The sequence below is a fragment of the Aspergillus welwitschiae genome (genome assembly GCF_003344945.1).
Source record: "Aspergillus welwitschiae strain CBS 139.54b unplaced genomic scaffold BDQ94scaffold_9, whole genome shotgun sequence".
Lineage (NCBI taxonomy): Eukaryota > Fungi > Ascomycota > Eurotiomycetes > Eurotiales > Aspergillaceae > Aspergillus > Aspergillus welwitschiae.
The window spans coordinates 117,373-144,412 of NW_020798703.1; the positions used below are offsets into that span (position 1 = coordinate 117,373).

At 50.0% G+C, this 27,040-nt stretch overlaps 9 protein-coding genes and 1 non-coding gene across 10 annotated transcripts; 5 read left to right on the plus strand and 5 right to left on the minus strand.

Moving 5' to 3' along the window:
• Window positions 1–533: 533 nt before the first annotated feature.
• On the plus strand, window positions 534–1,700 carry BDQ94DRAFT_168396 (uncharacterized protein; the record flags this gene model as incomplete). Its single annotated transcript, XM_026771048.1, has 2 exons — window positions 534–594; window positions 667–1,700. The coding sequence occupies 2 exons, from the start codon at window positions 534–536 to the stop codon at window positions 1,698–1,700; spliced, it is 1,095 nt and encodes a 364-aa protein (XP_026628398.1).
• Window positions 1,701–2,923: 1,223 nt separating this feature from the next.
• Window positions 2,924–3,239, plus strand: BDQ94DRAFT_168397 (uncharacterized protein; the record flags this gene model as incomplete). Its single annotated transcript, XM_026771049.1, has 2 exons — window positions 2,924–3,049; window positions 3,102–3,239. The coding sequence occupies 2 exons, from the start codon at window positions 2,924–2,926 to the stop codon at window positions 3,237–3,239; spliced, it is 264 nt and encodes an 87-aa protein (XP_026628399.1).
• A 1,017-nt stretch (window positions 3,240–4,256) lies between these two features.
• On the plus strand, window positions 4,257–5,600 carry BDQ94DRAFT_139573 (NAD(P)-dependent oxidoreductase). The gene is made up of 3 exons (XM_026765454.1): window positions 4,257–4,504; window positions 4,573–5,092; window positions 5,153–5,600. The coding sequence occupies exons 1-3, from the start codon at window positions 4,462–4,464 to the stop codon at window positions 5,580–5,582; spliced, it is 993 nt and encodes a 330-aa protein (XP_026628400.1). The 5' UTR covers window positions 4,257–4,461; the 3' UTR covers window positions 5,583–5,600.
• A 213-nt stretch (window positions 5,601–5,813) lies between these two features.
• Window positions 5,814–5,894, minus strand: BDQ94DRAFT_t104. The gene has a single exon. It is a non-coding gene; the product is annotated as a tRNA-Ser (tRNA).
• Window positions 5,895–6,172: 278 nt separating this feature from the next.
• On the minus strand, window positions 6,173–6,513 carry BDQ94DRAFT_168399 (uncharacterized protein; the record flags this gene model as incomplete). The annotated part of the gene is made up of 2 exons (XM_026771050.1): window positions 6,173–6,210; window positions 6,291–6,513. The coding sequence occupies 2 exons, from the start codon at window positions 6,511–6,513 to the stop codon at window positions 6,173–6,175; spliced, it is 261 nt and encodes an 86-aa protein (XP_026628401.1).
• A 908-nt stretch (window positions 6,514–7,421) lies between these two features.
• Window positions 7,422–11,296, minus strand: BDQ94DRAFT_186226 (alpha/beta-hydrolase; the record flags this gene model as incomplete). Its single annotated transcript, XM_026775094.1, has 5 exons — window positions 7,422–8,672; window positions 8,830–8,925; window positions 9,079–10,310; window positions 10,363–10,568; window positions 10,615–11,296. 5 exons carry the CDS (start codon window positions 11,294–11,296, stop codon window positions 7,598–7,600), a joined length of 3,291 nt encoding a protein of 1,096 aa, XP_026628402.1. The 3' UTR covers window positions 7,422–7,597.
• A 617-nt stretch (window positions 11,297–11,913) lies between these two features.
• On the minus strand, window positions 11,914–13,962 carry BDQ94DRAFT_127889 (Zn(II)2Cys6 transcription factor domain-containing protein). The gene is made up of 2 exons (XM_026763896.1): window positions 13,778–13,962; window positions 11,914–13,722 (listed from the first exon to the last, which is right to left on the minus strand). Exons 1-2 carry the CDS (start codon window positions 13,855–13,857, stop codon window positions 12,006–12,008), a joined length of 1,797 nt encoding a protein of 598 aa, XP_026628403.1. The 5' UTR covers window positions 13,858–13,962; the 3' UTR covers window positions 11,914–12,005.
• Window positions 13,963–15,004: 1,042 nt separating this feature from the next.
• On the plus strand, window positions 15,005–16,955 carry BDQ94DRAFT_186228 (sugar porter family MFS transporter; the record flags this gene model as incomplete). The annotated part of the gene is made up of 2 exons (XM_026775095.1): window positions 15,005–15,749; window positions 15,825–16,955. Exons 1-2 carry the CDS (start codon window positions 15,255–15,257, stop codon window positions 16,953–16,955), a joined length of 1,626 nt encoding a protein of 541 aa, XP_026628404.1. The 5' UTR covers window positions 15,005–15,254.
• A 562-nt stretch (window positions 16,956–17,517) lies between these two features.
• BDQ94DRAFT_186230 (uncharacterized protein) lies at window positions 17,518–20,090 on the minus strand (the record flags this gene model as incomplete). Its single annotated transcript, XM_026775096.1, has 8 exons — window positions 17,518–17,949; window positions 18,011–18,597; window positions 18,654–18,798; window positions 18,854–18,906; window positions 18,973–19,362; window positions 19,415–19,438; window positions 19,495–19,600; window positions 19,653–20,090. The coding sequence occupies 8 exons, from the start codon at window positions 20,088–20,090 to the stop codon at window positions 17,518–17,520; spliced, it is 2,175 nt and encodes a 724-aa protein (XP_026628405.1).
• Window positions 20,091–23,802: 3,712 nt separating this feature from the next.
• On the plus strand, window positions 23,803–26,291 carry BDQ94DRAFT_127912 (MFS phosphate transporter). The gene is made up of 3 exons (XM_026763897.1): window positions 23,803–24,229; window positions 24,289–24,599; window positions 24,676–26,291. The coding sequence occupies exons 1-3, from the start codon at window positions 23,916–23,918 to the stop codon at window positions 25,992–25,994; spliced, it is 1,944 nt and encodes a 647-aa protein (XP_026628406.1). The 5' UTR covers window positions 23,803–23,915; the 3' UTR covers window positions 25,995–26,291.
• The last annotated feature ends 749 nt before the right edge of the window (window positions 26,292–27,040 follow it).

Genomic DNA, 27,040 nt, shown 5'->3' on the forward strand with positions numbered 1-27,040 from the left:
TGCACAGTCCAGGCAATAAAGCACATGAGCTTCTATGCAGGCAGCACAATATGTTTGACACGTTTGATTACTGACCCAATATGATCCCCTCGCTTAACCTCACCACCGACACTAAAGCGCGCTGATTGGCTCACCTGCTTCAAGAAAGTACTATTCACGCGGCCTCACTGCTCAGTGTCTACAACTACGCGTCTATTTCCTCTCACCTTGGTATTCCCTCTCTCTTGCAGTAGACCGATTCGGACCCAGCGATAGTCAAAGAAGGCTCACTTAGTGAGTAGCAATGCACGACGTTGCCTGATAGGCTGTCTACTATCTGTCCCGGACCAGCAACTTATTTCAATTCAAAGTAAGTAGAATGAAAGCTTCACTTTATCCTCATCTCACTTCACGCGTACTTACCGAAATCCTTTGTACAGGCCACGCGTTGCAGGACTACCAGCCCACTCTCGAACCCATAATAGAACTGACTAGGATTGTTTAATCTAAGATTCAATTCACAAAAGGATAGAGACTCTTCCTTGCATGGAAAAATGGCAACTCCGAGGAAGGCTTCGAATAGGCCGAAGAAACGGACTCTGGTCCGCTGGGACGGTATGTCCCTATCTCGGCTTCAACAATCCCATCTTGTAGAAAAACTCGTTCGACCGAGGCTAACACGTATAGAAAATCTGAACGAGCTCCTTCTGTTGACTGTTCAGTCCGTTTGCAATACAAAGTCGATCAAGATTCCTTGGGCTGAGGTCGCTAATACCATGGGTCATAATGTGACGGAGGGCGCAATTGTACAGCACCTTGCAAAGCTCCGCAGTCGTCGAGTCTCTGCAGACAAGGCCGTTCCCCCTCCTCTTCGGCGTGGTGCTACTGGTATGTCCAAGTCTTCTGAAGAAACGCCCACAAAGAGCGTCTCGGACGAGGCACCAAACACTAGAGCCAGCTCAAGTAAGAACAATGTCTCCGGGTCCCGGGCTAGACCTCGACACCAGGATACGTCCTCAGATGAAGAATGGGTCCAAGGAAGGGCTTCAAGATCACGAAGGCTGCAGAAAAGAAGAAAGTCGGCAGTCAAAGCTGAGGAGAGCTCTTCAGAGGTCGAAAAGAGTGAAAGTGATAACGAGGACAAGTGCAGCAGCGTGGGTAGTTCCAATGAGCTTTTGGTTCCCGGTGCAAAATTCCTCGAATACCCCAATGACGTGGGACAACCACAGCGTAAAGTCGTGACACTCAAGTATCGTCGTCCTTCCGCTGCTGAGGCTGACAATGCACCCTCCAAATCTCTGGACACGGCCAACGACACCACTGGTGTAAATACATCCGTTGTCGTATCTTCCAAACAGCCCTCTGGTGTCTATTCTTTTGACAATGATCCCCATATGATGGATTATTTTCCACACGACGTACCTAGTAGTTATGTGCCTGGGAATGCCTCCAATGAGCTACCTGAATTGCCTTCAGGAGAGAACATATCTTCGGGAGATCTATGGAACACTGACCTCTGCCCGCCCTTCTCATCAGGCATGGTGTATTCGGGCTACAATCCCGATTTCAATGCGATCGCTGCAAATGACCCATTAGCATTCTCTCAAGACATGGCCAGTAGCCTTAGCTATGAGCCTGGCAGTTATCCAAACATGCCCATCAGTTATACCAGGTCGGACCGGCCATTGAACGACTTCGACATGCTTGAAGACATGAAGTGATCAAATCTCCTCTTCTAAGATGGTAAATCAAGCCGGATCAAAGCCCGACAGACTTTCTTTACATACCTTTGCCCTTGCCCTCTTGCATTCTCGCTTCGGCTGCATTGTTATTTATTTCGTACACATTCTGAAGTTTTCTTTCCTGTTCATCCCTTTATTGCCTTGATTTTCATCTCTGATATTTCTGACATCAACGATAATTCTCATTCATGCTTTTCGTTATTTCTTTCATCTCGGATATCTCTCACATCTATGATCAACATAATGTATTTCCCTCCGAATTATTTAGCCAGACAAATCAAGAAGGGCATCGATGCAATTCAACATCAGTAAAGTTTAGAGTGAGATCAAAGGAGAAATACAGTTCTACTAGAGTCAGCCGGTTCAAGTAACTCGAGCGACCGAGATGAATGGAAATATGATGCTATTGACAAATAGTAAACATTCAATATCCGCTTGCACAATTAACTATCTCGCCAATCAAGCCTTGGTTATCAATGATATACTGGATATTTGTCATTTCTTTCCGTCTGCGACCGAGGAAACTCTTTTCGCTTCTCATTCCCGCATTGGTGTACTACTTTATCCACGGAAAATAAACCACCAACCAATATTTACGCAATACCATCGTACCTCTCCAAGAATTTGTGGGTCTGACACTACGCCATTATGTTCGAGCAGAGCTGTCATGGTGAATTTGACCCTTGGAAAGTGGTCAGTGGCGAGAACTTTGTTTTCGCGGGCGGGCTAGAAAGAACCAGGGGAGGCACAGCTGTGGCGTGCGGTGGAGGTTGTGTGCGAAGGCTGGTACTACCAATATGACATTTACTCGTCGTAAAGCTTAACCATGAGGATATTCCCGTGTGTCTCTGACAAGACCACTCTTGATTGAGCTGGTTAAAGTTCCCCTCGGAGTGAAGAGAGGAGCATTCACCAGCAGGGAATATACCAAACACGACAGTGTGTGTAGAACCCATGCAGTGATACTTCTCGTACAGAATGTATTTTCTATTGAAATCTCCTCAAAGAAGCAGTATTATATTATTCTTCTCCCGAATCTCAGACTTGGTGTTACCTTTCCGGCGTGGTGATTTTCGGAAAGATAGACGCCACTTCGCAACTATCAAGCGCAATCACACAATCATCACAGACGCCCATTTCCTTCTCACTTACATCGCATTAGTCATTCTTCAGCTCCTCTCTCATCCAAGAGATCATTCATCATGAAATCCATCCTCGTCCTCTTCGCCTTCGGCCTTTTCGTGACCCAGACCCAGGGCTGTGAAATTCCTGGCACATTCTGCATCCGCTATGGTGCTAAAGCATGCGAGTGCAACGGCGGACACCAGGTACGTGGGATATCTCTGAACTCTAATTCGTCATGCTAATCGTTGGTTTCAGTTGGAATGTCAGGTCACCGTGGCTCCGATGGTGGATGATCAGGGCGGCGAGACCGAGATGTTCTGGACTAGGTTTAGGGACTGTCCTGTGCCGGCTGATGGCGGGTTGCAGTGTATTAATGGGATGTGTACTTCCTAGGTTATTATCGTTGGAGGTAGTCAAGGAGGATTGGATGGTTAGGGGTGATATGCTAGGTTAGAATACTGCTGCGGTGGATTTGCTCCAAGGAAAAGTGGTGTGAAAAAAAGTGGATGTACGGTCGCAAAGGGAACGGGCGTGCTGGTTAGCTCTCAAATGACTCCTACAAGTGAGCGTATTGCGCAACCTTTCTCGGATATGGACATAAGGTAATGGAGATGCTCTCCGGTCGCCAGTAAGAGATAATTCTATTGGATATGAACTCAGTATCAGCAAATGCTTTGTAAACACAACCATTTCTCCTTTCCTGCTGTCCTTGTTGCAAAATTACTATGTGGACCTTTGAACTCAGTAAAGATGCCCAACAGCGAGACTTACATGGCGGAAGCGAAAATTGCCTACAGTACATAGATACGATCTCATCTCGCATAGAAGCGGCTCCTTGGCAAGAGGCGAGAGCTGAACGCTGACGTGTAAAGCTTAACGTATGAGCATCATCTAACCCTACACCTGGTAGTCTGTGCTAGGCATGCATCTCCAACCTCACATGATGATCAAGGTAGCTGTGTTATTGGTCCAAGGTTGCTGATCGGGCTTTGATCTCTTTGAGATCGAGAACTTTGTATGGACATCTACTACAGAGTGTGGCGGTCTGCAGATGAGGCGGAGGGATGAAGCGGGTTGACTTGCTTTCTCATACGCTATGGGCTTTATCCCTTGCATAAAGATAAGCTTGATGGTGGACACCTATTAAACCCCATGCTGGACGGAGGTTTATCGAGATTTGCATTTTGTCGCACAATCCAACATTGCGTACTGGGTTGCAAACAGGCCTCTATCCCACCACTCAACTGTGTCAGCAACAGACGTCTCGTTTAGCTATCAATCATCATTCCAAACCTCTATTCAAATGCAAGCATGTTGCGTCGTGCTATTGAAACTCACTGCACAAGATCTCGGAGATCACCCCGCGATCTGGTGGATCCCCGCCCTTCGGGCGAATGACACGCCTATTCTTGACTCAAAGCCCGTCAGCTCTGATGTTCAGAGCGATGCTCTAGGCCGATTCAAATGACTCATGACAGCCGATAACAGAAGCTGCAGCCAACAGACGAGATCTGACGTAGACGGAATCTATCGGGCAGCTCAAATATACGACGTCTCCCACCCAATCTCCATCCTCATTCCTCCCCTTCAGCGTTAAACCAATCTATCCTCCACCATGAACACTCCAACCAACGCCCACCCCCGATTCGGATGGATCGGTAAGCACCCAACACATTCCCACATTCACCATAGTCCACCCTGTATACAAAGAGACTAAATTCTCCAGGTCTCGGCTCAATGGGCCAGGCCATGGCCCTGAACCTCCAAGCCCATCTATCGCGCATCAACGCCCCATCCCTCCAATTCTACAACCGAACCGAGGCTCGTGGACAGCCCGTTCAAGCAATCGGGGGCGTACAGCACGCCAACATCCCCGAGCTTATCACCAACGTCGATATCTGCTTCGTCGCTGTGACCGATGACACTGCTGTTCGATCCATCATCGATACCATAACAACACTAGACCCAGACCACCTACGCCAGAAACTCATCGTCGACACAACGACCGTCCATCCGGATACGTCTGCCTGGGCACAACGACGTCTTACTGAGTGCGAAGTAAGCTATGTCGCATCACCGGTGTTCGGAGCCACGCCTACCGCGCAAGAAGGCAAGCTATTGTTTGTGGTCGCGGGTGCGGAAGAGGCCGTGCAGCGAGTGGAGCCGTATATTGTGGGTGTTATGGGGCGGAAGATGATGAGGTTGGGGAGTGATGTTACCAGATCTACGTTGTTGAAGTGTACGGGGTGAGTTTAAACCTATCCTAGATATCTACTCATTCGAAGATATATCTAACTAATTATTAGCAACTTCCTCATCGGCGGCATGATGGAGCTTGTTGCAGAAGCACAGGTATTGGCGGAAAAGTCCGGTCTCGGGAACGATGTTCTCGAGGGGTTGCTCGAAGAGCAATATGGTCCACTGCTGACCTCCATGTCGAAGAGGATGACGGGAGGGTTTTATCTGCCTGAACGGGGTCAGCGACCGTGGTCGGATGTGAATTTGGCCATCAAAGATGTCTCGTTGGGGGTGAGTTGTGCCGAGGGCGCGGGAACGGATTTGCCGATTGCGCGGGTTGTTTTGGATCATCTCCGCGCGGCGCGGGGGTATGGGGAGGATAATGGACGTGCGTTGGATTCGTCGTCGATGTATGGGGTATTGAGAGAGCGTGCAGGGCTTGCGTTTGAGTCGGAAAGGGTGAAGCAGAGGGATGCTGGGGGAAGTGATGCGAGTTGAGGGAGAATGTAGTCGGAGATTATATATATCTTTGGTGGCTCTCCCGCAGAGCAAAGAACAACCCATGCATGAGGCATTTCTTCAATGAAACCGTTCAAAATACTTTTGAGATAGATGCAGACATGATGTAAAATGTTACTAATAACCAAGATATTCCTTCAGAAGATAAAAATCGAACAGAAAGGGAGGCTTCCGTACCCAGGTACACCAAATAAAAAAACCAAAAAGAAACGTCAGCGACAGGACTCGAACCTGTGCGGGCGAACCCAATAGATTTCTAGTCTATCGCCTTAACCACTCGGCCACACTGACTAATCGTTGAAGAACGGGAAGACATTGCACAATAAGAACTACCGGTACCATCAGTAGTAACCATTCCATCAAGATATTAAACGAGAGTCATTATTTCATATCATAAATGTAATCTCCACATATACATCCCTCCACCGTAGTACTAATATCTGCATCAAATTTTACAACAAGTAACCCACTTCACCAAGTCCCTCGTATACATCCAACCCGGATACAAACAACAATACACCCCCACCACAGCTGATATCACCACCGCGGACAAACTAGGACGCCCACCACTACTCATCCGGCAGCAGGTCGTCACTTTGCTCGGTTCCTATCACCAACATCAGCTTCCATTTCTCTTATATACCATGGCTGAATCAACTATATAGGGGGAATGGAAAGGAAACCCACCCTGGTTAGGATTATACGGCCTAAACGACTGCGACCTGTCCGGAGCTTGCTTAGATTGAGTACTTGACTTCGGCTGCGACTGCTGCGATTCACCCGTTTCAGCGTGATGAGCGCGGCGGTTCAGTTCTTCCCATCCGCCTCCGGAGCTGAGGTCATCGACTCTTTCGACGATGTCTGCGCCGGTGAGGTGGTATGCGCCAGAGGGTCTGCGTTCGCTGGTCATTGTGTGCTGTCACTTATTTTCTTTCTTGTGATGATGATGTTGATGGATTGATTATGATGGGATAAGAATAGCCAAGGGTGAGGGTGGAGGCAACTTATATTTCAGACTAGTGGGTTATGACATCGTGGGGGAGGAGGGGAGCGGGGAAGGCGAACCGTGGTTGTGGCGATACTTGAAGGCGTGTTATTGGGGGACGGGGCGCGGGTGACGCCCCCGAACATGTGGGTGCCAATCATCGCTGGTGCTTGTTACGCGGATATTGCATCAGATATTATTCATCTTATTCTTGGGAGGGGTATTGTTTGCGGGTTGGTTTGGGGTGTGGATGATTCTTGGCTAGGGTAGGGTTAAGTGGGTGGTGGTGATGGTGAGTGTGCTAGGAGTAGTGGGATTGTCGTTTCCACTTATCGATCACTCAGTGTAATCAAAGCTGGCTCAAATGGTGGGATTGATGATCGGAGGGCAGGTTTGCTGCTACAGATGGTGTGGCATGAGCTATGGATGAGGAACTCAATAGCTAACTATTCCTGTCTTAGCTACATGCAGCATACGCTTCTCCCCCCAAAGGATCAAATATTTATCTAGGAGCGGAGGTGCAATGCTTCTTGAACGCTGTTTCCTTCCACATGGGTTTAAAGCCAGTGAGCAAATTCACCTGCGTGGGCTCTATGATCTCATGAAAAGACTTAGATCATTTCCCACAGCCAGGCGAGTGAATCACCCCAAAAGTTGAGCCATGTGTTGACCCCAGACAGCCGGGCGTCAAGCATGCTTCAAAATCGCATGGCTCTCAAACTGAATCAGGCGTCTAATTCCAGGGGCCAGAAGTCTTGATTTGTCGGATCCCAGAATACAATGAGGGAGGTGACTGACCCGTACATAGTCGCGCTGGTCTAGTTCCCCCATCTCACTACCATCAAGGTCTTTCATCTCCGAGAGTGGCGAAATCTCTGGTAATCCTATCATCTCTACTGAGTAGACGATGACAAACGGGCGCAAAAAGTTACCGAGTGCGTCACCTGTCCAAGTAAGTTCGTAGATAGGGGTATTGAGGCGTACATGGCGCCGATCACGGTATTGATGATCATTCATTGACCAAGCCAAAAGCATAGATCAAAGCATGATGATCACTCCATAAGGGTTCATCGTCGGAAGATCCGCTTATTGGCTTCGGCTCTAATGTCTTAATATCATACGATCGCAGCCCCAGGATGCCTATTTTATCAAGCCGATTTGGAGGGAATGGTTGCTTGCCATCGAGGCCCCAAGTGAAGCCAGGTTCCTCGGGCCTAAGAGTTGCCCAAGCATCCACCAAGCCATTCTTTTCTAGAAGGCCGTTGTCCTCATCGAGGACCGGATTGAAGTCACCTGCGACTAGACCTTGACCTGCGCTGCGAAGGAGGGATGTAGCAATAGATACCTGCTTGGGTCGGTGGGAAGGCTTGATTGGCAAAGAGTCTAGGTGAACATTTACTAGACGTATCCGTGTTGGTTCAGGTTCCATAGGCGAAGGAACGAAGATATCACAGCAGAGAGCATCCCTAGCAAAGTGACTAGGGAACTTCACCCTCCAAATTGGTCCTATGGCGGTGTTTGTCGTGAAGCGTGCCTTAGACAGTAAGGTCATCACCGCAAACGATTGGTCGCCCCACGATGTGTCATCACATTCGCTCGAAAGCCAGAGTTCGCGAACACGCTTGTCTTTCAAGATTTGCTGGAGGGCTGGCTTTGACACTTCTTGGAGGAAAATGATATTCACTCGGGGTTCTAACCCGATAATACACGTGATAATTTCTGTGACGCGTTTCTCGGTCTGAGGCGACGTTGCATCAATATTCCATGTCAGAAGGACAAGCCTTGATGTATCGCTGCTCTCAGCTGGGTCTGCTGGTGTATTTGTATCGATGTCGGACCGAGTGGCAATCCAACTTTGGACAGGGTCAAAAGTATGCCAGGACTGGAAGTTTGGGGAGGCGTAGGCCCCAGATGAAAGTGGTGTTCCGTGTTTCCAGGACAGGAAGCTCGTCTGGGCACGTTTGAATATATCCATGTCTTGGATGGAATGGGTGTTGAATGTGCTCAGCAGTGATGAGGGAGTGGGAGACTGCCTGTGAAGCCAGGGGCGCCTAATACAGCAGGGGATAGTGATGATTGTCATCCTGTCGTTGCTGAGTCATCTCCGCGATCAGGGCAGGCGATTAGTTAGTTAGTTACTGATGTAAAATATTTGCTGGAACTTCCTCCGTATTTTCTTTCGGCTTTTATAATAGGGGCTATAGAAGGTACAAGTGGCACTTTGCCTAAATACAGAATAACGTTGGAGAATCACACCGGTTGTGTAGTCGCTCACGCGACCACCGCAGTTTGGCTGAGGCTTGACCTCCACCACCACCACCTTCCTGAATATGAGTTCTCTGAGCCGAGATAAAAAAAGAGAATTAGATCTCTATATTGTTTAGAGAAACTAATAATAACTGGCTAGTTACTTTATACACTGGTTATATGTGTTGTCAAGCGTAAACAGCGTCGGATGCGCTGCTCAATCACTTGTATCATAATCCTTACTGTGCACTCGCACTAGGAGCACTTGGATTCGTCACATATGGCAACAGCACCTCACAGTGCTCCTGATACGGCAGCGAGGACACCTCCGGCCCCGGGTACTGCAACGACGCTACCCTCGGACTAGTAATCGTAAACTGCGGCCACTCGAACCCAAAGAAGAAGTCAATAGTTGAATCATACGATCGCGCCTTCAGGTAAGCCGGATCGACATTCGGGTTCCCAGTCCGGGCAAAAGCACCCCACATATCCTGGATCGCGTTGGTGTAGTAAATATCCTCAGGCACGCGCACGGGCTGATCAAAAATATAGTATGTGCCGAACACCTCGTACAGATCGCTACTATGACACCGGTAGTATGGAGTATCTGGTTCTCCCACGGGAAAGGTACACAAATCGTAAAAGTCATAGTAGCTGAGTGCGTAGCCTCGGTTGTGGATGTAGAACCAGTGGGATTTGAAGGCCCATGAGGCCGCGGCGATCCACTGGAGTAGGGTGCCGTCGCAGTATAGTTGGCCCTCAGTGCCGAGGTGGACTGAGGCGTTGTAGACCGAGGTGTAGGTAGTGCTGCCGTTGTACACCGTGTTGTTGGTGATTGTGTAGAGACCTGAGTTGAGGGCCGCTTCTGCTTGGGCTTCGTTGATGGCGGCGTCGCTGATGAGGATCTCTAATGCCTCGCTGAAGTTGCTCATACTGGGCCAGAGAGTTGTGGTTGCAAGGGATTGGTATTCCTCAAGCATGTTGCCCGTAAGGACATTGACCGAGTTGATGTACTGTGCTCCGAGTGCATATCGCGCTTGCGTGTAGTCTGCCGAGTAGTGGCCGTCAATGACAGTATACCAACTGATGCTGTTGTTGGTGATGTCAAGCAGTGTCTCTGCAGGTAAAGACCGCAAACAGGAGGCCCGCTGCGTCGCTGTGCCGTTGCAGAATTCCTCAATGTAGGGTAAGGCGTAGGCTGCGGCGACTTCAGCAGTAGCGACATTCGACTTTCCGGACTGGACGATGCCATTTTGAAAGAGGTCTTCGCCCATGATTGCGGGACATGTGATCAGATCATTGACTGATGATCCGCCGGCAGATTGACCGAAGATTGTCACGTTTTTCGGGTTACCTCCAAATCCAGCGATATTTTGCCTAACCCAGCGCAATGCTTGGATCTTATCGGTCATCATGTAGTTGCCGTTGAGCTCACCATCATCGAGAGCCAGAAGGCCGAATATGTTGACGCGGTACTGACTTCCATTTAGCGATAGAGATAATGGCTATTGGGAAAAAGGGACATACATTAAACGAGACAACCACAACATCAGAGCGAGATGCAAGACTAGCCCCATCAAATGTGGAGTCGGCTGCAGAGCCTTGTGTATCCCCACCACCATAGATCCAGACCATGACGGGCTTTCCGTTGTCAGGATTTAAGGAGTCGCTTGACGGGATGTGTGGCGTCCAGACGTTGAGAAACAGGCAGTCCTCACTATTTCCCCAGGGGTCTGAGAAGTAAGCAGTGTTCCAAGATATTCTAGGTGGGCAACATACTCAGACCATACGAGTTGCCCTCAAAATATCCAAACTGCAAGCAGGCCGGTCCGTAACTCGTGGCGTTTACGTATGAAATGGTATGGTTCCACGGCTGCGCCGGTTGAAATCGCAGATCTCCCGTGGGGGGCTGAGCAAAGCGAATCCCAGCGAAGCGAAATGCCATGTGGTCCCTCATACCCTCGAAAGTCGTATCATTGTAAGTGACATTCACACGAGGAAAACCAGAGTAATCCGTATCTACTTTGTCAACAAGAGGGGCGCTGTTGGTGCACAGAAAGGGGAGGTCGGAGCTTGAATTCGTGCTGCTCTGAACAACACCGCGCCATGAAGTAGGGGATGAGGAAGAGCATGATGACCAGAATAGCTGATCAGTAGTGATCCTGCCGAGGTATTGCTGATAGCTGAATAAATTCTCGAAATTGACGTATTCCTCGCAGCTCAGCAATGTCTCATTCTGTTCCGCGCACACTGCATTGGCACCGGCGTAACTCGAGGGCGTATTGACAAATAGTGCGCTAGGCTTAGTCCCATGAGACGTCCAGTTGCCGTCATTCTCGAAGAAGACAGTCGTATCATCGCTCTGTGTGTCACCAGTGGCAGGGACATGTGTTGGCACTGTGGCAACGGCTGCCGCGATAAATACAGCGGGCGCCGCCAGAACATTGAGAGAAATAAACATCCTGTTGCCCTGCTACGGATTGATTCCTATGGCTTCGAGTCAAACGAACTTGGCTTCAGCGGCACACATTGCAGCTTTATAGCCCAGAAGTATCTTGCTTTAGCCAATATGCTACACCTTTATCAGGCTATTTGCTCTTGCCGTCCGTTGTATCCGCATTACCCACGCTATGATTACATCTGCAGGGTGGAACTGGCCCATTTTCTACTCATGCACATTGCGGGGAATGAGGCGGGGGCGAGTGGAGATGGATGCGATGCTTTAGTGCACCGTGCGCCAGATTGCTGTGTGGGGGTGAAGGCATACCCACCCGAGCCCACATTTACATCAACCTGATAGGCTCGGTTTGCTATTATCCTTTAGGGACTCGGACCTGTCAATCGGCTGCTTGCTATTAACACCCCAATCAAGGCAAGACTCCGCAATGTGGACCAACGCAGAGACACTTAATGCTTAGCTGTGCTTGATCTCCGCAGACACGGTGTCGTAGGAGATCTGAGGCGTGGACGTACTGAATACTAGGTCGCCAAGGGTGTATAAAGCCGCGTTGGGGAATTGATTTCAGGTTTTGCTCAAGTGTGCAGTCATTTGAGGAACAGGTTGCGGGGAGATCCTGATGGCACAAGTAATTGATCCACTTGATTATCGCGGGAAGTGTATGACTATTCTCAAGCATCTAAACTGGGTATGTGGACTCTCTATCATCGTCTCAATAATCGATTGGAGTAAATCCATGGGCTATCTTCCAAGCACCACTGATTGGATCACGCTCATTTCGCAAATAATGCAGAAAGCTTTGTTCACGGTAAGGACTCCACCTTGCGATCTCTTCATCTGTTGTTCCCGGAGGGAAGCCGTCTTGGACGCGGAAGAGGTTTATGGGTCTGATGCGTGCCTCTTCTGGGACGAGTTCTGTGACTGCTGTCCCGGCATCCACATCCGAATCCACCGAATATGGACTGGGGATAAATTCCAGTCCTGGAGTGCTGGGTTGACTTCCACCATCCGGATCAAATATGCTGCTACCAAGGTCTTGACAATGTGAGTATTGGAGTTGATTTGTCGACACCGGTAATCCTTCAGATGACTTCATAGCCACTGCACACACTTCTTCTATTGTAATTATGGTGTGTGACCACCTTGCCCCAGTATTCACTTTATAGAACGCTTGCACTGCAGGTGCTTGGCCTGCTAGGCTTAGTGCTGTTTGTCGAAGCTTGGGTTCTCGGCATTTTAGACTAGTGAACCACAGAGGTATTGAAATACCGAGTTCAAGCGTGAGTGGAGGTTGGGATCCGTCTGATCGAGCCGAAGCACCTAGTGCGAACTTAGACTGATCCACTATGTTCTGGAATTGCAGGAGGTATGCGTCGTTTGCGGTCTCCAACTGACATGTGGACGTCCCGATCATTACGTATAGCATCTCGTGATAAGCGAGAAGAAGGGCGCTAGTGCTTATTTGCTGCGGTGATAAAGCCCCTTTCATGCGCAAGGTTTCCATCAGGTCCGTGAACGCAGTGTGCCACACCTTTAGTCTACCAAATAGAGCGAGTCGTTGATTGACTAGCTCAGGAGGTGGCTGGAAGCCATCGGACTTCAGCAAATGTGGTAGGCAAATACGCTGAAAAAGCTGAGTCTCTGTGAGTAAGAGAACAATTGCCTCGCGAGCCGATTTGAGGGAAGTAAACCCCTGTCTTAATACATGCTGAACATCGGGTAGTAAAGCGCCGACTGGAACAGTGGAGAAGTTGAGCGCTGTCGCCCCGAGACGGATAAATATCGGAACGATAATATCTTCCAACCATGCAGCTTTCGATGACGATACGACCCCGGAAGCGATCTGACCACGCAAGGTGACAATGAGTTGCACGCCTTGACAGTAAAGCCGAGTAGCTTGTGCCGCACCACCCTGGAAACCTTCAATGCACATAAAGAGTATACAGCTTACCAGTCCGACCAAGACATCCCCGTCACCGCGCTCTAGTCGCTGACGGACTTGGGACATTGAGCGGGAATACCAGCTGATGGCGTCTCGATGGTACTGGTTAAGGAGAAGGACATCTCTCTGGCGTAGAAAAGCTATGTCTGGACATGGCTCGGGGCTTTCGAACAGGGTACTCAGGGAGATGATGGCATCCCACACAGCGGGTTCGCTGCGGCAAATCTGCGGAACGATGGTACTCCAGAAGTCAACTTCCAGACCCCCGCCGATAAACAGGGCAATATGTTGGAAGTAGTAGGCAAATGCGCGACGCTCCTTCCAGACTGTATCCGGTGCCGAGGACAGGGGCTTGTCGAGAATTGAAAGTGTCGCAGATGTGGAGGAAAACGTGCCTAAATTTGGGCCTTCATACTCGCATTTACGGCCTGTCTTGCTGCATCGAAGACAGTTTGGCTTTTCCTGTCCACACTTGACTCTCCGGACCCTTGAGATGATACTTATAAGCTTGCGCCGCAGAGATATGGATATGAAGCACCTACTTGCAGGTTTTGCAACCTCGCCGCGATCTCAGGGGACCAATTACCGCATCCCTCACATGGGTGGAGGGAGGAGCACGCATATTGCCAGCATCATCCGTGAGGTCAATCAGCTGGATGATGCTTAGCAAACATATTAGCAGCAGAAAAGAAATTGGCCGAGAGACTCAACAAGAGAAGGAATGTTGGAATGGCAGCGATGACTTGTTTCATGATGAGGCGATCATCGGCCCTGACACGTGAGTGGCTGATTCGTGACAAACTAGTCACGTGGCGCTTGGCTAAGGGACAGGATCGCGCAGGCTACACCGCATACAGTTAGTCTGACAGCCTTGTTGATGAGAATAGGGGCACATTGAAGATAATCAGATTTGACCAATTTGATGTTTATCTTATCAATGATTGGGTGTTTGTAGGCCAAACTTCCAGTTGGTGTCAACGCTGCAGAGTTCTGGCCAACCTTGGTTCAGATTTCGGCAATAGTGGCCTTGCCACAACCCGACATTGCTCACTGTGCGGGTTTGATGTTACAGTACGCGCGGCATTTGCTCTTTCATAGCTCGTATCGTGTTTGCTTTTTGTTTCCCTCTTTTCTGCTCACCTACTCGCTCACTTGGTTCTCCCCCTATACCCATACTGCCTCTCAGCCAGTCATTTCCACCAGGTAAAGCTGCAAACCAGTCCCTAATTGACAATAAACTGCGCAAACAGTATTACATCCGATATAGAATCATTGTTATGATGAGAGAACATAAGATAGGTTGAGAGGCAGGTCAAGGCAACAATGCGATCACATGACCCTATCCGAACTCTACTGACGCCCAAACTGGAATCTGGACGAGCTCACAGTCATCGTGTCTTCTTTCGAAAGCGGCTATTATATGCTTAAATGTCTTATCCTTGATCAAGAAATCCGATATGAAGAATAAAGCCAGAATCCCAGACCAGTAGAAAATCCCGCCCTAACACCGCCCAGACGGCAGAGAGTCGACTGAACACGTCAGATGAGGATAAAATGGCCGCCAAAGTCCACCTATACGAGCAAAAGATCTGTGCGATGACCTCATCAGCTCAGCCAGTCCCAAGGAAAGGGCAACATTACCCGCCTTGACCGAAGCAGGATCATTTTCCGCATTCGTTGGACCAACCCCAATTGGACTCTAGACGATGTCATGCAACCAACCCTGAGCCAATGACTTGACGTGGGCGGCTCGTCCCGGGGACTGAATGCGGGGAAATCCGGGGTACATCACACTCATTCCAGACTGGGAAAGATACCCCATCTTCCCCCAGAGTCCAGCAACAACCTAATCGGCGATTGCATATCCTACTAGCCGCAACCCTATACTATGGATCGGCAATTGACTCCGATATAAATATGCCTACGCCCTTCTGGGTATGGGATGGTGGGTTGCTTCTCAGCTGATCCACACCCCCTTTTACTAGTAGCACATTCACTGCATCTTAGTCTCCTGCAATCATGGCAGACAATGACACACCCGACCGATCATCACTCCAATTGAAGAAAGACATCGCGACTGCCGAGCATGATGAGAATGTTGGTGCGGTCGAGTCGACCTCCGATCTGGCCTATGGCGTGGGCGGCATCCGTGGCCTCTTCCGCTCATGGTATGTCTTCGGATCGGCGACCCTGGCATCACTGGGCGGGTTCTCCATGGGGTATGATATGGGTGTCATTTCCATTATCAATGTCATGGATCAGTTCCACGCAGTATACCCTCGTTCCGAATCTGCCTTCGGAAAGGGCTTGATGACAGGAATGTTACTGCTGGGTGCCTTTGTCGGCTGTCTCTTCATGTCCTACCTAGCAGATCGCATCTCGAGAAAGTGGGCCATCACGGTCGTCGTGGTGATCTTCGACATCGGTGCTATCTTGCAGACTGCAGCCGTGAACTACGACATGCTAGTTGCTGGCCGCTTTATTGGCGGTATTGGCGTGGGCACTCTGGCCATGGTACGTACCCCCTTTCCCTCCTGCGGCCTCCTTTCCACCTGCCTATCTACATACTGATCCTTACCCCCGCTGGAGGGTGCACCCCTCTACATCTCCGAAACCTCACCCCCCGAGCTCCGCGGAACCCTCCTGGTCCTCGAATCCATCTCCATCACCCTCGGCGTCGTCATCGCCTACTGGATCACCTACGCGACACGCTACATCCCCAGCGAAGCCTCCTTCCGCCTCCCCTTCGGCCTCCAAATGGTGACCGCTACCCTCCTCGGCATCGGAATTCACTTCTACCCCTACTCTCCGCGCTGGCTCGCCCTCGTCGACCGCCAAGACGACTGTCTCTCCAGCCTCTCCAAACTCCGGGGCCTGCCACGCACCGACCCCCGCATTCAGGCCGAATTCCGCACCATTGTCTCCGAAATCACCTACCAGCGTCTAGTCCAGGAACGTCGCCACCCCGGCGCCACGGGCCTAAAACTCGAGCTCGTCTCCTGGCTAAACCTCTTCTCCCGAAGTACCTGGAAACGCGTCGCCGTGGCCTGCGGCGTGGGGTTCTTCCAACAGTTCTCGGGGATCAATGCGTTCATCTACTACGCGCCGACACTCTTCCAATCTCTAGGGCAGTCGGATAGCATGTCCACCATTCTTTCTGGCGTGTTCAATATCATCCAGGCTGTGGCGGCAGTGATATGTGCGTTCATTATCGAGGGAGTTGGACGCCGCGCACTAGCCATTTATGGTGCCTTTGGCATGGCCGTGGCTTACATCATCATTGCTATCTTGTCCGGGTTGTATTCAGATGACTGGGCAAGCCATGTAGCAGCAGGCTGGGCGTGTGTCGCCATGGCATTCGTGTTCATTTTGGTCTACGGCGTGTCGTATTCGCCGTTGGGGTGGGCCCTGCCGGCGGAAGTGTTTCCTAATGCGTCTCGGTCGAAGGGTGTCGCGTTGGCGACGTGCACTATCTGGCTGTCGGATTTTATTGTCGGAGTGGTGACGCCCTCCATGTTGTCGGATATCGGATACAGAACGTATGTGTTTTTCGCGGTGATGTGTACGTTGGCTGGGGTGTGGGCGGTGCTGTTGGTGCCGGAGACGAGTGGGAAGACGCTGGAGGAGATTGACGGGTTGTTTGGGGACGCGGGGGCTCGGGCAGAGAGGGAGATTGTTAGGGATGCGATGGTCGGGGCGGGGGATTTGGGGGGTATTTAGGGGGTAAGTAGGTTGTGTATTATTTTTCATATAATCAGGATTAGTTTCATGCATTATAGTCAGTTTGGAAGCCACATATGCGGGAGTTGTAGTTCGTTTGCGTGCTAGGAAAGATGTGGTATGCGTAGATGTAACTCGATCTTCTAGGGTGCATTATTCGACGAATCTGAAGTACTCGGTTGTGGAAGATGGATACGATGTATCGACCTAGTCTACAGAGCGAGAGAACCAAAGGATGCGACGGTAACGAATGGGTGGATGGTAAGATTAAGTATTACTGAAAAACGATTGTCTTTGTCAACCTACTATCGGTGTCATAGCGATAGACTTGCAGTGAATTGCACTCGGTCTCCCAGTATCCCATTAGTCATGGTCCCAGATCGACAATAACACTTCCTCGTCCTGTCAATTTGATACGGCATCTGTTGTAATGCCACTGCTCTGATATCACTCCGAAAAGAATGCCCGGAAAGCCAGCTTCTCTGGCCCCGTCCTCCGAATCGCCCATTAATAATAGAATGGGGTCTTCCACAGCCAGGTTGATGGTACTATTGGGAGTATCTCAAACTCCCGAGTCATCCTGGAACCGATGGGAGAATGGCGTGTGCTCATGATACCATTTCTTCCAACTTGAACAGCCTCTGCACAACTGATCATATGCATGGCGGGCCGGATCACCTGTAATACCTCTAGCAAGGCGTTGCTTGTCTTCGAGAATCTGCAGTGCCAAGCCCCCAGACGCATGCCAGGCAATATGACAGTGCAGCAGCCAGGGACCAGGGTTATCGACCTTGAAGGCAAGCACAACGTACCCATTACGGGGCAGCAGGACAACATCACGACGCGGCGGGTTTTTGAGGTCAAAGGTGTTTATGAACTCGTTGATTTGAGTAGAATTTGGGTGCTTATGATTCTTTCTATCCCCAAACATGTCATCATTGAGTGGATGATACGATTGTTTCAGGAGCGCGAAATCGTGGCCGTGGAGATGCATCTGAATGCGAGTATGAATTATCAGCTTGGTCCAGAGAGGCAGTCTTCATTGTCAGACGTACAGGGTGCGCTGCAGGAACGATATCTTTTCCTTTTGGCACGTTTGTATCATTCGGTTGATGCCCACCGTCTATCACCATATAGGCCCATGTCGGAGAGCTATGGCGTCTATCTTTATTGACCTCCATTAGGGCAGCTGTTTCTGGCCAGTCATTCTTACTGTTGTTGATATGCTTAATAGTGGGTTCCTGGTAGTTAACCCATGCAGGTCCGTCCATGACCTTCCAGACTCCGATTTCTGGCCCTTCTTTAACATTGTTCTCGGGCTCGGCTGGGAGCGTCAAGTTATCCCTCTTCACTTTGGTCGGCAATTTGACTTTTCGTAACTGCCATGGTTTCGGCCTCGGCACATCAATGGGGAACGCCGGCTCCAGGTTTGTGTAGTTTTCATCCTGGCATTGTGTGCTATATAGGTGCTTCCCTGATGTTGGATCATGCGGGTAATTTGCATTGTAAGCAAGAATACCCTGTCTCTCATTTTGCGGGCAAGCGAAATTCTGGCAATGTTCGGCTGGCTCTGTTCGAATCCAGTAATTCGGTCTATGATGGCGTCTGGGCTTCGTTTGCAATATGACGTGGTACCGCTGACCTTTTCGTCATTAGACATTCGGGCTCGATAGGTCTTCTACTACGGAGTAAACGCACCAATTCCAATATATAAATGAGTCTTCTTGTACGGCTTCACAGGCACTAAGTCTGCTCCGATAATTTCAAGTTCATGGTCATCGATGCTGAATATGTAGGCCGTATCCGTTGATGCATTAATCAGCCGGAGAAGGATACGCTTGCCCTGCGTCACTAGTCAAAAAATCGGCAGCACAACAGTTGCTCGAAGATAAACTTACTGGCTTGACCTGCGTCTTGTATCGATTGTCCTGATATTTGCCCTGATAGCTGCCTGTGATGCGGTTATTATCACCTCTTGAGAATTGTGAAGTGTTTGTCATCGACCGAGTACACCTACCGTGACCATTGATAAGAATGCTTTCCATCTTGATCGGCCCAGTGGCATGTTTTTCAACGACTCCCCAAGTCCAATCCTCAAAGGCACTCCGATTATTGTGGTCGGCTATGATGAGGGGTTTCATCGCTTCATCATAATGCGGGGTAGATGCAGGCCCATATATAGTCAGTGGCCCAAGGAGACCATCCGTGTATTGCAGACTGTAATGGCTATGGTACCAAGTTGTGCCATACTGGACCGCACGGAATTTGTAGGTATGAGTCTCCCCAGGAGCAATAGGGCATTGAGTGACACCTGGAACGCCATCCGCAAGACTGTCATTCAACATGCGAATGCCATGCATATGAATCGCAGTACCATTTTCCTGCAGCTTGTTTGTTACGTGAACATCTGGCTTCAGTCAATGCGAGAGGCCGGCCACTGAAGATGGCGTGCTACTTACAGACAGTATCGCCCCAGCAAGCCTCTGTGAATGCCCCATCAGCCAATGGTATAAAGAACTTACGACAGGGAGGATCTTACCAATAAGTGGGCCAGGGTACTGAAAGTCAAAGTACTTTCCCTGCCTATAGTCACGACCATCAAGATATTTGGGTTTACTCGTATCATTCGTCACTGAGACGCGTACCTATTGCGTTATTAGTAAGAATTCTCAGAACTAGACGCCTCTCATCACTTACATGCCGATCGATGCCCCGAGGGGCATAGTCCTCATAGTTTGTGTGGATCGTGATATCCTTACCGCGACGATGTGGTTTCTTTTTCAGCCAAATTGTTCTATCGTCTCTCGACGGTGGATCAAAATGTCTATCAAGCCCTGGATACTCGCACTCGAAGTTATCCGACGGGGTATCCAGAGGTCGAAATTTCAATGACGGTCCTTCTAGGTGGGGTCGATCGATCTCGTCAGGAATGTCAAGATCATCGTCAAGTTCCCCTTCTGGTGGATGCAGATACTCGAGGCCATTATCTAGCGGGAGAGTATTTCCGTGTTCCCCGTCAGGGAAAGATGGCTTTTCTAGACTTCCATCAGGTGCAAGCGGATACTGCTGGGATGAAAACAAAGATTGGAAGCTAAAGAAATGGACCAGGGCTGTCCAGCAAGATTCCAACAGCATCTTGAGTCAAGTCACCCTTGGAACCCAAGCGCTCAAGTTAAACAACCGATGAACTTGCCCAAGCCCTGAGAGCATCTCCTCTCCTCGGGAGCAGCTGAGAGTATATAGCTTGAGCGGCGGAAGCCCTAAGGACTGGATACTAGCCTTGACATCTTTGTGTTTACGTCAAGGACTCTCGGTGTGGAGAAGTTTTCATTGCAAGGTTGCATAGTGTGAAGTATATTGCATTTGACAGCTTCGGATACAATATCCGGACAGGGTGTTGCCGCGTTCGGTTACCTGTCATATAATGCCATGAGTCTTGGTACAGATGCATTCGGTTCGACTATGGGGCGTTATCCATTTATACCTTTCGCACGAGAAAGCTTGTCTTCACCGCAGCCCCGCAGCGTGCCAGTGCGTCTGTAGCCCGCTTTGCAGTGGTGCCAAGCCATGAGAAGGTTTCCCAAAAGGTAGACTGTCAAGGATATAGCGTGCATTTTTCTGACAGTGTATATTGCCTTAAAGAGAGCGAAGCCGTTGCGAAGCAAACATCAAGCCCGCATTCAGAATAAAATGGGAGACAGTTGCGGAGACCTCCGCACGATCCGAAATTGAAGCATGCGCACCTTCGGCATTCCGAATGACAGATGGGGGAGCAAAAGGGGTTCCATGGTAGGGTATGTAACACAAGGTGATAGTCGCCCCCCGGACAATAGAATGTAAGTTGCATCGACGGGAAGGCGGTCTCATCGCATGACGTTGAGACTCTAAGGGGCGCGAACTCCGCGGACATTAAGTGCGAATTAGACAGCACTCAACACCGATTTGTTTTTTTCGAATCTTATGTGAGTTGTAATGACACGAGAAATATGCGGTTGCGTAGATGTGGTCATACGGAAAATTTGGGTTCGGCAATGAGAAAACATCTTTTCGAGTCTTTGCCGTCATCGACAGTGTGAGCGACGAGTGACGAATCGTCGCATTCAGTCAAATGGATTCCTAGTATTCCTCTTCATCGACGATAGCAGAAAGGCTTTTTTATCCTTGAATCCCGCAATTTGCCTAGTGGCATGATTGGTGATAGGTGACGCTCTGTCTGCTGGATGGCGATTAATCTTTCTTTTCTATAGACGGGGAACCGTTCGAGGACTCTGTAGTATAACCTGTGGCGAAAATGGCCACTGTAGGAATTCCATGCAGTGATGTGCCATGACTCACAGGTATAGAAGGCCTACTATAGGTATCAAAGTTTTCCTTGTCTTCGGACTGCTCCTGGTCGAGGCAAACCCCCGGAAGAGGCGGATCATTGCGCAGGCGACAGTGGCATCAAACAACCGCATTAGCTCCTGCACGGGGGCGAAAAGGAAGATCGAAATGCCCTAGAAGATATCTCACCCTGCCTAGACTTCCGAAAAAATGAGTACGAAGTATAATTTCAGGATCTCATAGGGTTACTCTATAAGGAAGATCTAAGTGCAGAGACATGGAATAATGGTCAAACAGAGCTCGTTGGCAGACGTTCACACTTTTCAGCAACAGCGCCTGCACGAGTAGCCTGATGTTAGTGCAGAGACTTGCTTACGCGTGTAGTGGATGCTGGTAAGGCCCACGGGTGGGGATCGCTGATGGCCTGCTGTACGTGCTGTTGGCTTGGGCGGGTCAGCTGGGTATGAATTCGGGCGAGCCGACTGGGAAATGCATAGACGCTAGATGCAAACAAAGTGACCGACCGAATAAAATGCTGATCGTCGGATATTAACTACTTGCTGCAGTGCTGACCATGAGCCAGGGACGTTGCAGGACCCTAGGTGAAGTTCAACCTAGCCGGGTGGGGAGATCAATGTGAGTCTCAAGAACTCCCGAGAGGCGACTGGATTGGGTATATCCACCTGTGGATCAAATGCAGGGTATCTAGTCGGGGCTGTGAAAATGGTTCATCGAAGTGGTTTCTGGAGTTATGCTGGTGGGATGTCTTGATGGTGCCGGGGGAATCGTTAGGAAGACCAGTTGCTCTGCTGAGCGGAACTTGATGAGGTAAACATAATCGAGAACGTGTGTCGCCTGTAGCCAACCAGGCGAAGATCTGCGTAGCTCGAGTGTTTCGAATGTCATATTGAGCTGAGTTAATTTGACATTAAGGAATTGAAACTAGACGATCAATGAGTTTCAGAATATGATGCCGTCCCACGAAGCATATGAAATCAGAACTAGATGGTATACACACTTACTAAACCTTGTGACCAGCAATACCTACTCTTCTCGGTTAGAATCAGAAAATTGTTCTCAATTCTCAAGGTGTAGCCAAGGGATTGTGCTGGACTGGAGCACGTGAGCGACAGTAGCTTCTAACTTGGTCTCTGACTACGACAAGAGTCATGTTAGCAGGTCCAGGTGAACTCTGGTTCGAGCCAAGCCAGAATGGAGCCATCCAAGCTTGGCAGCAGCAGTATGGGCTGGAGAGGAATCATCTTCCTGATTATTGGCCGGTGCTCAAGGTTCAATAGGAGCGAGCATCGACATTCTGACACACATCTCACACACCCTGCTTTCCATCGGCCAATGGCGGCCCCTCCGTCGCTGAAAAATAACTGCAGTCTTAAACTGAACGGGCGTAAGAGAAGCAGCATGATGCGCACGAGGGATCCAACCTGGGCCGGGAGTGGACCAAAGGGGGGTCGCGGAGGTCTGACCACCATGAGATTAATTTCCGATGCGTTGTTCCTGGCTTTCCTAACACGATCGGACCCAGAAAAGAAAGCAAAAAAAAGAAAAAGTCAAATGGGAAAAAGAAATGACAAGCCGGGACAAGATAGACAAGGCCGGACAAGCAACGGAATACGAGAAACGACCAAAAATCGCAATTATTTCTTGTTGGACCAAAATGGATGGAAGGGCACGTGGTGCCAAGAAAGCTTGGCCTCTCTCCGGCCGGCGTTGCAGCACGTGCCCCCATCGCGCCCTCTCATTCCTCCGTCCAGATGCACCATCTGCATGCGCTGTTGTCCAATCCCCTTTACCCCCCGGACCATGCCGACGGCTGTGTCCGTCTTGAGGTTGCACCGGCCATGCTTCCGTGATTCTGGAATAATACTTACTCTTTTGCCCGAGTCAATTATACGGACAGGGCAGGGCAGATTCCGGCTTAGCATTGCATCACGTCCACCACCTTTTGAGCCCAGCTTGCACAAGCACAATGGCTCAGGTCCGCCCGAAAACCTGTAGATTCGGCCTCCGCCATCAACTCACACCTTCCATAGGCCATATGAACCATCACCAACAGGCCACTAGTACTAGTCGGGTCGGACGGGGCCTGGCTGCCCCCACCCCATCCACACCCACTTCCCCCCGAATTGACCCATCGACCCGCTCGGGGGACTTCTAGGTACCATTGCATCCAGTCGGCCGTACACCCTCCTTTTTGCCTTCAGCTAGACTAGACATGCTAGTATTCTAGCAGCAGCGCTATGCTAGTGTCCAGCTGCAGTGGCCTGTTCGACTCGCTTAAGACTGTCGCGTGTGATGATGACTACGCGACACCCTCTCGCCAACCACGTGCGGCGATACCACCGTCCTCCTGGCCAACCACAGCTGCTCTCTGCAAAACGTGCTGATGCTGCTTCTTCGAGATGCATGGATCGGTCGCTGCGCCGGTTAGCTGACAGCCTGACACCTCGAGAGGCACACGCCTGCATGCGATTCTCGATCCCCTTCCTGATACTTAAAAGGCGAGCGATCGCCGCTCGCCTTTGCTGACCCTGCTTGCCATCTGCACCTCAAGTTCAGACCATCCTTATCTTACTTGCAAGTCCCCTTCCTCCTCCTTCTGAGGAATCCTCTGCAGATATGGCGGACTTTGGCCCTCGTGCTCCTCACGGCCCCGACATGAACGGCAAGCAGGATTTTGCCGAGATGCACCCCAATGAAAAGGAGGGCTTCGATCGCCTCCTCCGTCCCGACGACAGCTACACGGCAGAGGGTGTCTACTGGGCCGATCTGCCCATTGGGCAGCGTGTCAAGTTCGTCACCTCGGTCGACAACAAGGAACGTAGCCGTCAATGGTCGGCTCTCTGGGCCGAGATCAAGCAGGACCCCCTCTCTCCAATGATGAACTACTTCCGCAACACCATCATTCCCGGTGCTGGTATTGGTCTGGAAGGGTATGTTTACCCCATTCCAATTGGTCTGCATATAGTCCTTTCTAACAGATCTGCCACAGTTACGTCCTCCTGTCCATCGGAAACATCTCCACCCTCTTCCAGCACTCCTTCTCAGCTTGCTGGGACAAGTACGAAATCTGTAACAAGCAGTGGATCAACGCCATTACCTACCTCGAAATCGTCGGTATCATTATCGGTCAGGTCCTCGTTGGTGTCATTGGTGACTGGATAGGCCGTCGTTGGGGTTTGCTGCAGGATGCCTGGATCATGTTCTTGGGTCTGGTCATGTTGACCTGCGCCTGGGGTGTCACACAAAACGGTTGGGTCATCTGCTATGCTTGGTCGCTTTTCATCTACGGTATCGGTGTTGGTAAGTTATAACTTTCCGCTTTGCATTGGCGGCACGAAGCCCTCCTTTCGAAAGCCGATCGGCTAACTCTTCTCAGGTGGTGAGTACCCTATGACTGCCACCAGCGGTATGGAGAACGCTGTTGGTTCCGGCAAGCTCTCTACTCGCGAGGATCGTCTTCACCGTGGTTCCAAGGTTGTTGGTGTCTTCTCCATGCAGGGTTGGGGACAGGTCCTTAACCAGGCCATCCTCATGATCTTGCTTCTTATCTTCAACGCTGGTAGCGGAGAGGAGCCCATCAGCGAGACCAACACCCAATGGACCTACCGTATCTCCTTCGTCATCCCTATGGTTGGTACTTTCTGGCTGATCTACTACCGTGCCTACCACATGAAGGCCGCCAGTAAGCAGCTGGCAGCCACCAAGAAGAAGAACTCGGTCACTGGTTACGACACCGAGTCTCTCCGCCTCACTTTCAAGTACTTTACTCCTCGTGTTATGGCCACTGCTGGTGGATGGTTCGCCAACGACGTTTTCTTCTACGGTGCCAAGCTCTTCTCCGGTGACTTTATCAAGGTCATCAGCCCCAACACCAAGTCCATCTTCGTTACGTGGCAGTGGAGTTTCATCAACTGTGTTGTCACCCTGATGGGCTATTATGCTGCCATCATGTTCGTGGACAACAAGCTCTACGGCCGCAAGTGGATGCAAATCATGGGCTTCTTGCTCTGCTTCATCGTGTATGTGGTGCCTGCCTTCCACTACCACTACTACACTGAAGCCGCCAATATCCACTCCTTCCAGGCCATGTACTTCCTGGGCAGTTTCTTCAACCAATTCGGTCCCAACTGCATCACCTTCCTCGTCGCTGGTGAAGTCTTCCCCACCCCCATCCGTGCCACCGCCCACGGTATCTCCGCCGCCTGCGGTAAGCTGGGAGCCCTGTTGGCTGCTATCCTCTTCAACTACATCGACACTCAGACCAAGTTCTATTTTGTGCCCTGGTGGGGTATCTTCGGCATGTTCCTGACCTTCTTCTTCCTGCCGGATACCACCGGTCTGGATCTCAAGGAGCAGGAGCGCCGCTGGAGATTCATCCGTGAGGGTCGTGAGCACGAGTATCACGGTGTTGCTATCCACCCTAAGCACCTGTCCTTGTGGGAGCGCTTCCGTGGCGTCGGCAAGTACTACGACCCCGAGCTGGACTACCAGCAGCGCGTTGAGGAGTACCGCACTGAGTGGGAGGCCATCATGGCTCGCCGCAGCGAAGAGACCAAGACCGGCGACGATGTCGATTTGGCCTTCGTCGAGGATGACCTCTTGGAGGGTTCCGTCCACAATTACTTCCACCGCACCAGCTCGTTCACCAAGAGCCAGAGCGTGGAGAAGGTCACTGAGGCTGAGCCCTCGGAGTAAAAAAGTCACCGCTGCATCTAATTTTGCACCATGCTCTCATCGGCATGGAATGGATATACCCCACACATACCCCCTCATATATACCCGTCGCTCGTCCGACTTCACAGTACCTGCTGGATAGAGATCTCTTCTGGCTTATTTTATACTTCCTAATTTCCTGTTTATATACATTCGATGTCTAAATGGTTGGACGAGGAGCTGAGACATGTTTTTACTGTACCTAATTCAATACAACTCGGCTCCATACCTGTTGTAACTAAAATGTCTATAGTCATGTTTAAATCCATTGTTCATGCCTCTCATATTGTTCATGTAAATCTAAGCTTGCAGTGTAGTGTTGTCACAGACCTGAGCAAATAAGAACATAATTCAAGCTATCACAACAAGCGACGTCCAATTTCTCAAAGCAACGACTTTTCTTTTATTTTCGAGAACATAAGTCTAAAACAAATGGCCGACAACAGTCCTACAGAAGCCATTTCTATTACAAAACTGCCCTCGATACTCCACCTCCCTTTTCGTCCCCATCCAAGTCCAACATCTACCCTCCAGCCGGGAAATCACAACCCCAATATCCCGAAACCCACCACACCTAATCTCCATACCTAGTCTAAGCTAAGCATCAAAACAAGCTCATCCCCGATCTGAAGCCGCATGTGGCGCAAACTCACTCCCATGCCAATGCTTGGCTCCTTGCATCCACAATTCTTGGTACAGCTTGGCTGGATGGAACCAAGACCTTGGCAAGAAGGCGGAGATTAGAGTTTGTGGAGCATTCAAGCTTTGTGCCTTTAAGCTTGGCTTTGCAATACTATGGATGGGATCGATTAGTGGGGTTAGGTGTGTTGTGGCTTCTTTGGGTGGAAGTGCTTGGTGTGCAGGATAGGAAGAGGATGGTGGTATTGTTGTGAGATGATGAATTTGTTTGTAATTGTATGATCGAAATGCTTAGAACATGAGCCAATTTCCTAGTCAGCTATTTTATTAGCAGAATATGACAAAATTATTTTATTTTGTACGGCTTCTATTATAAAGATCATGGCTCA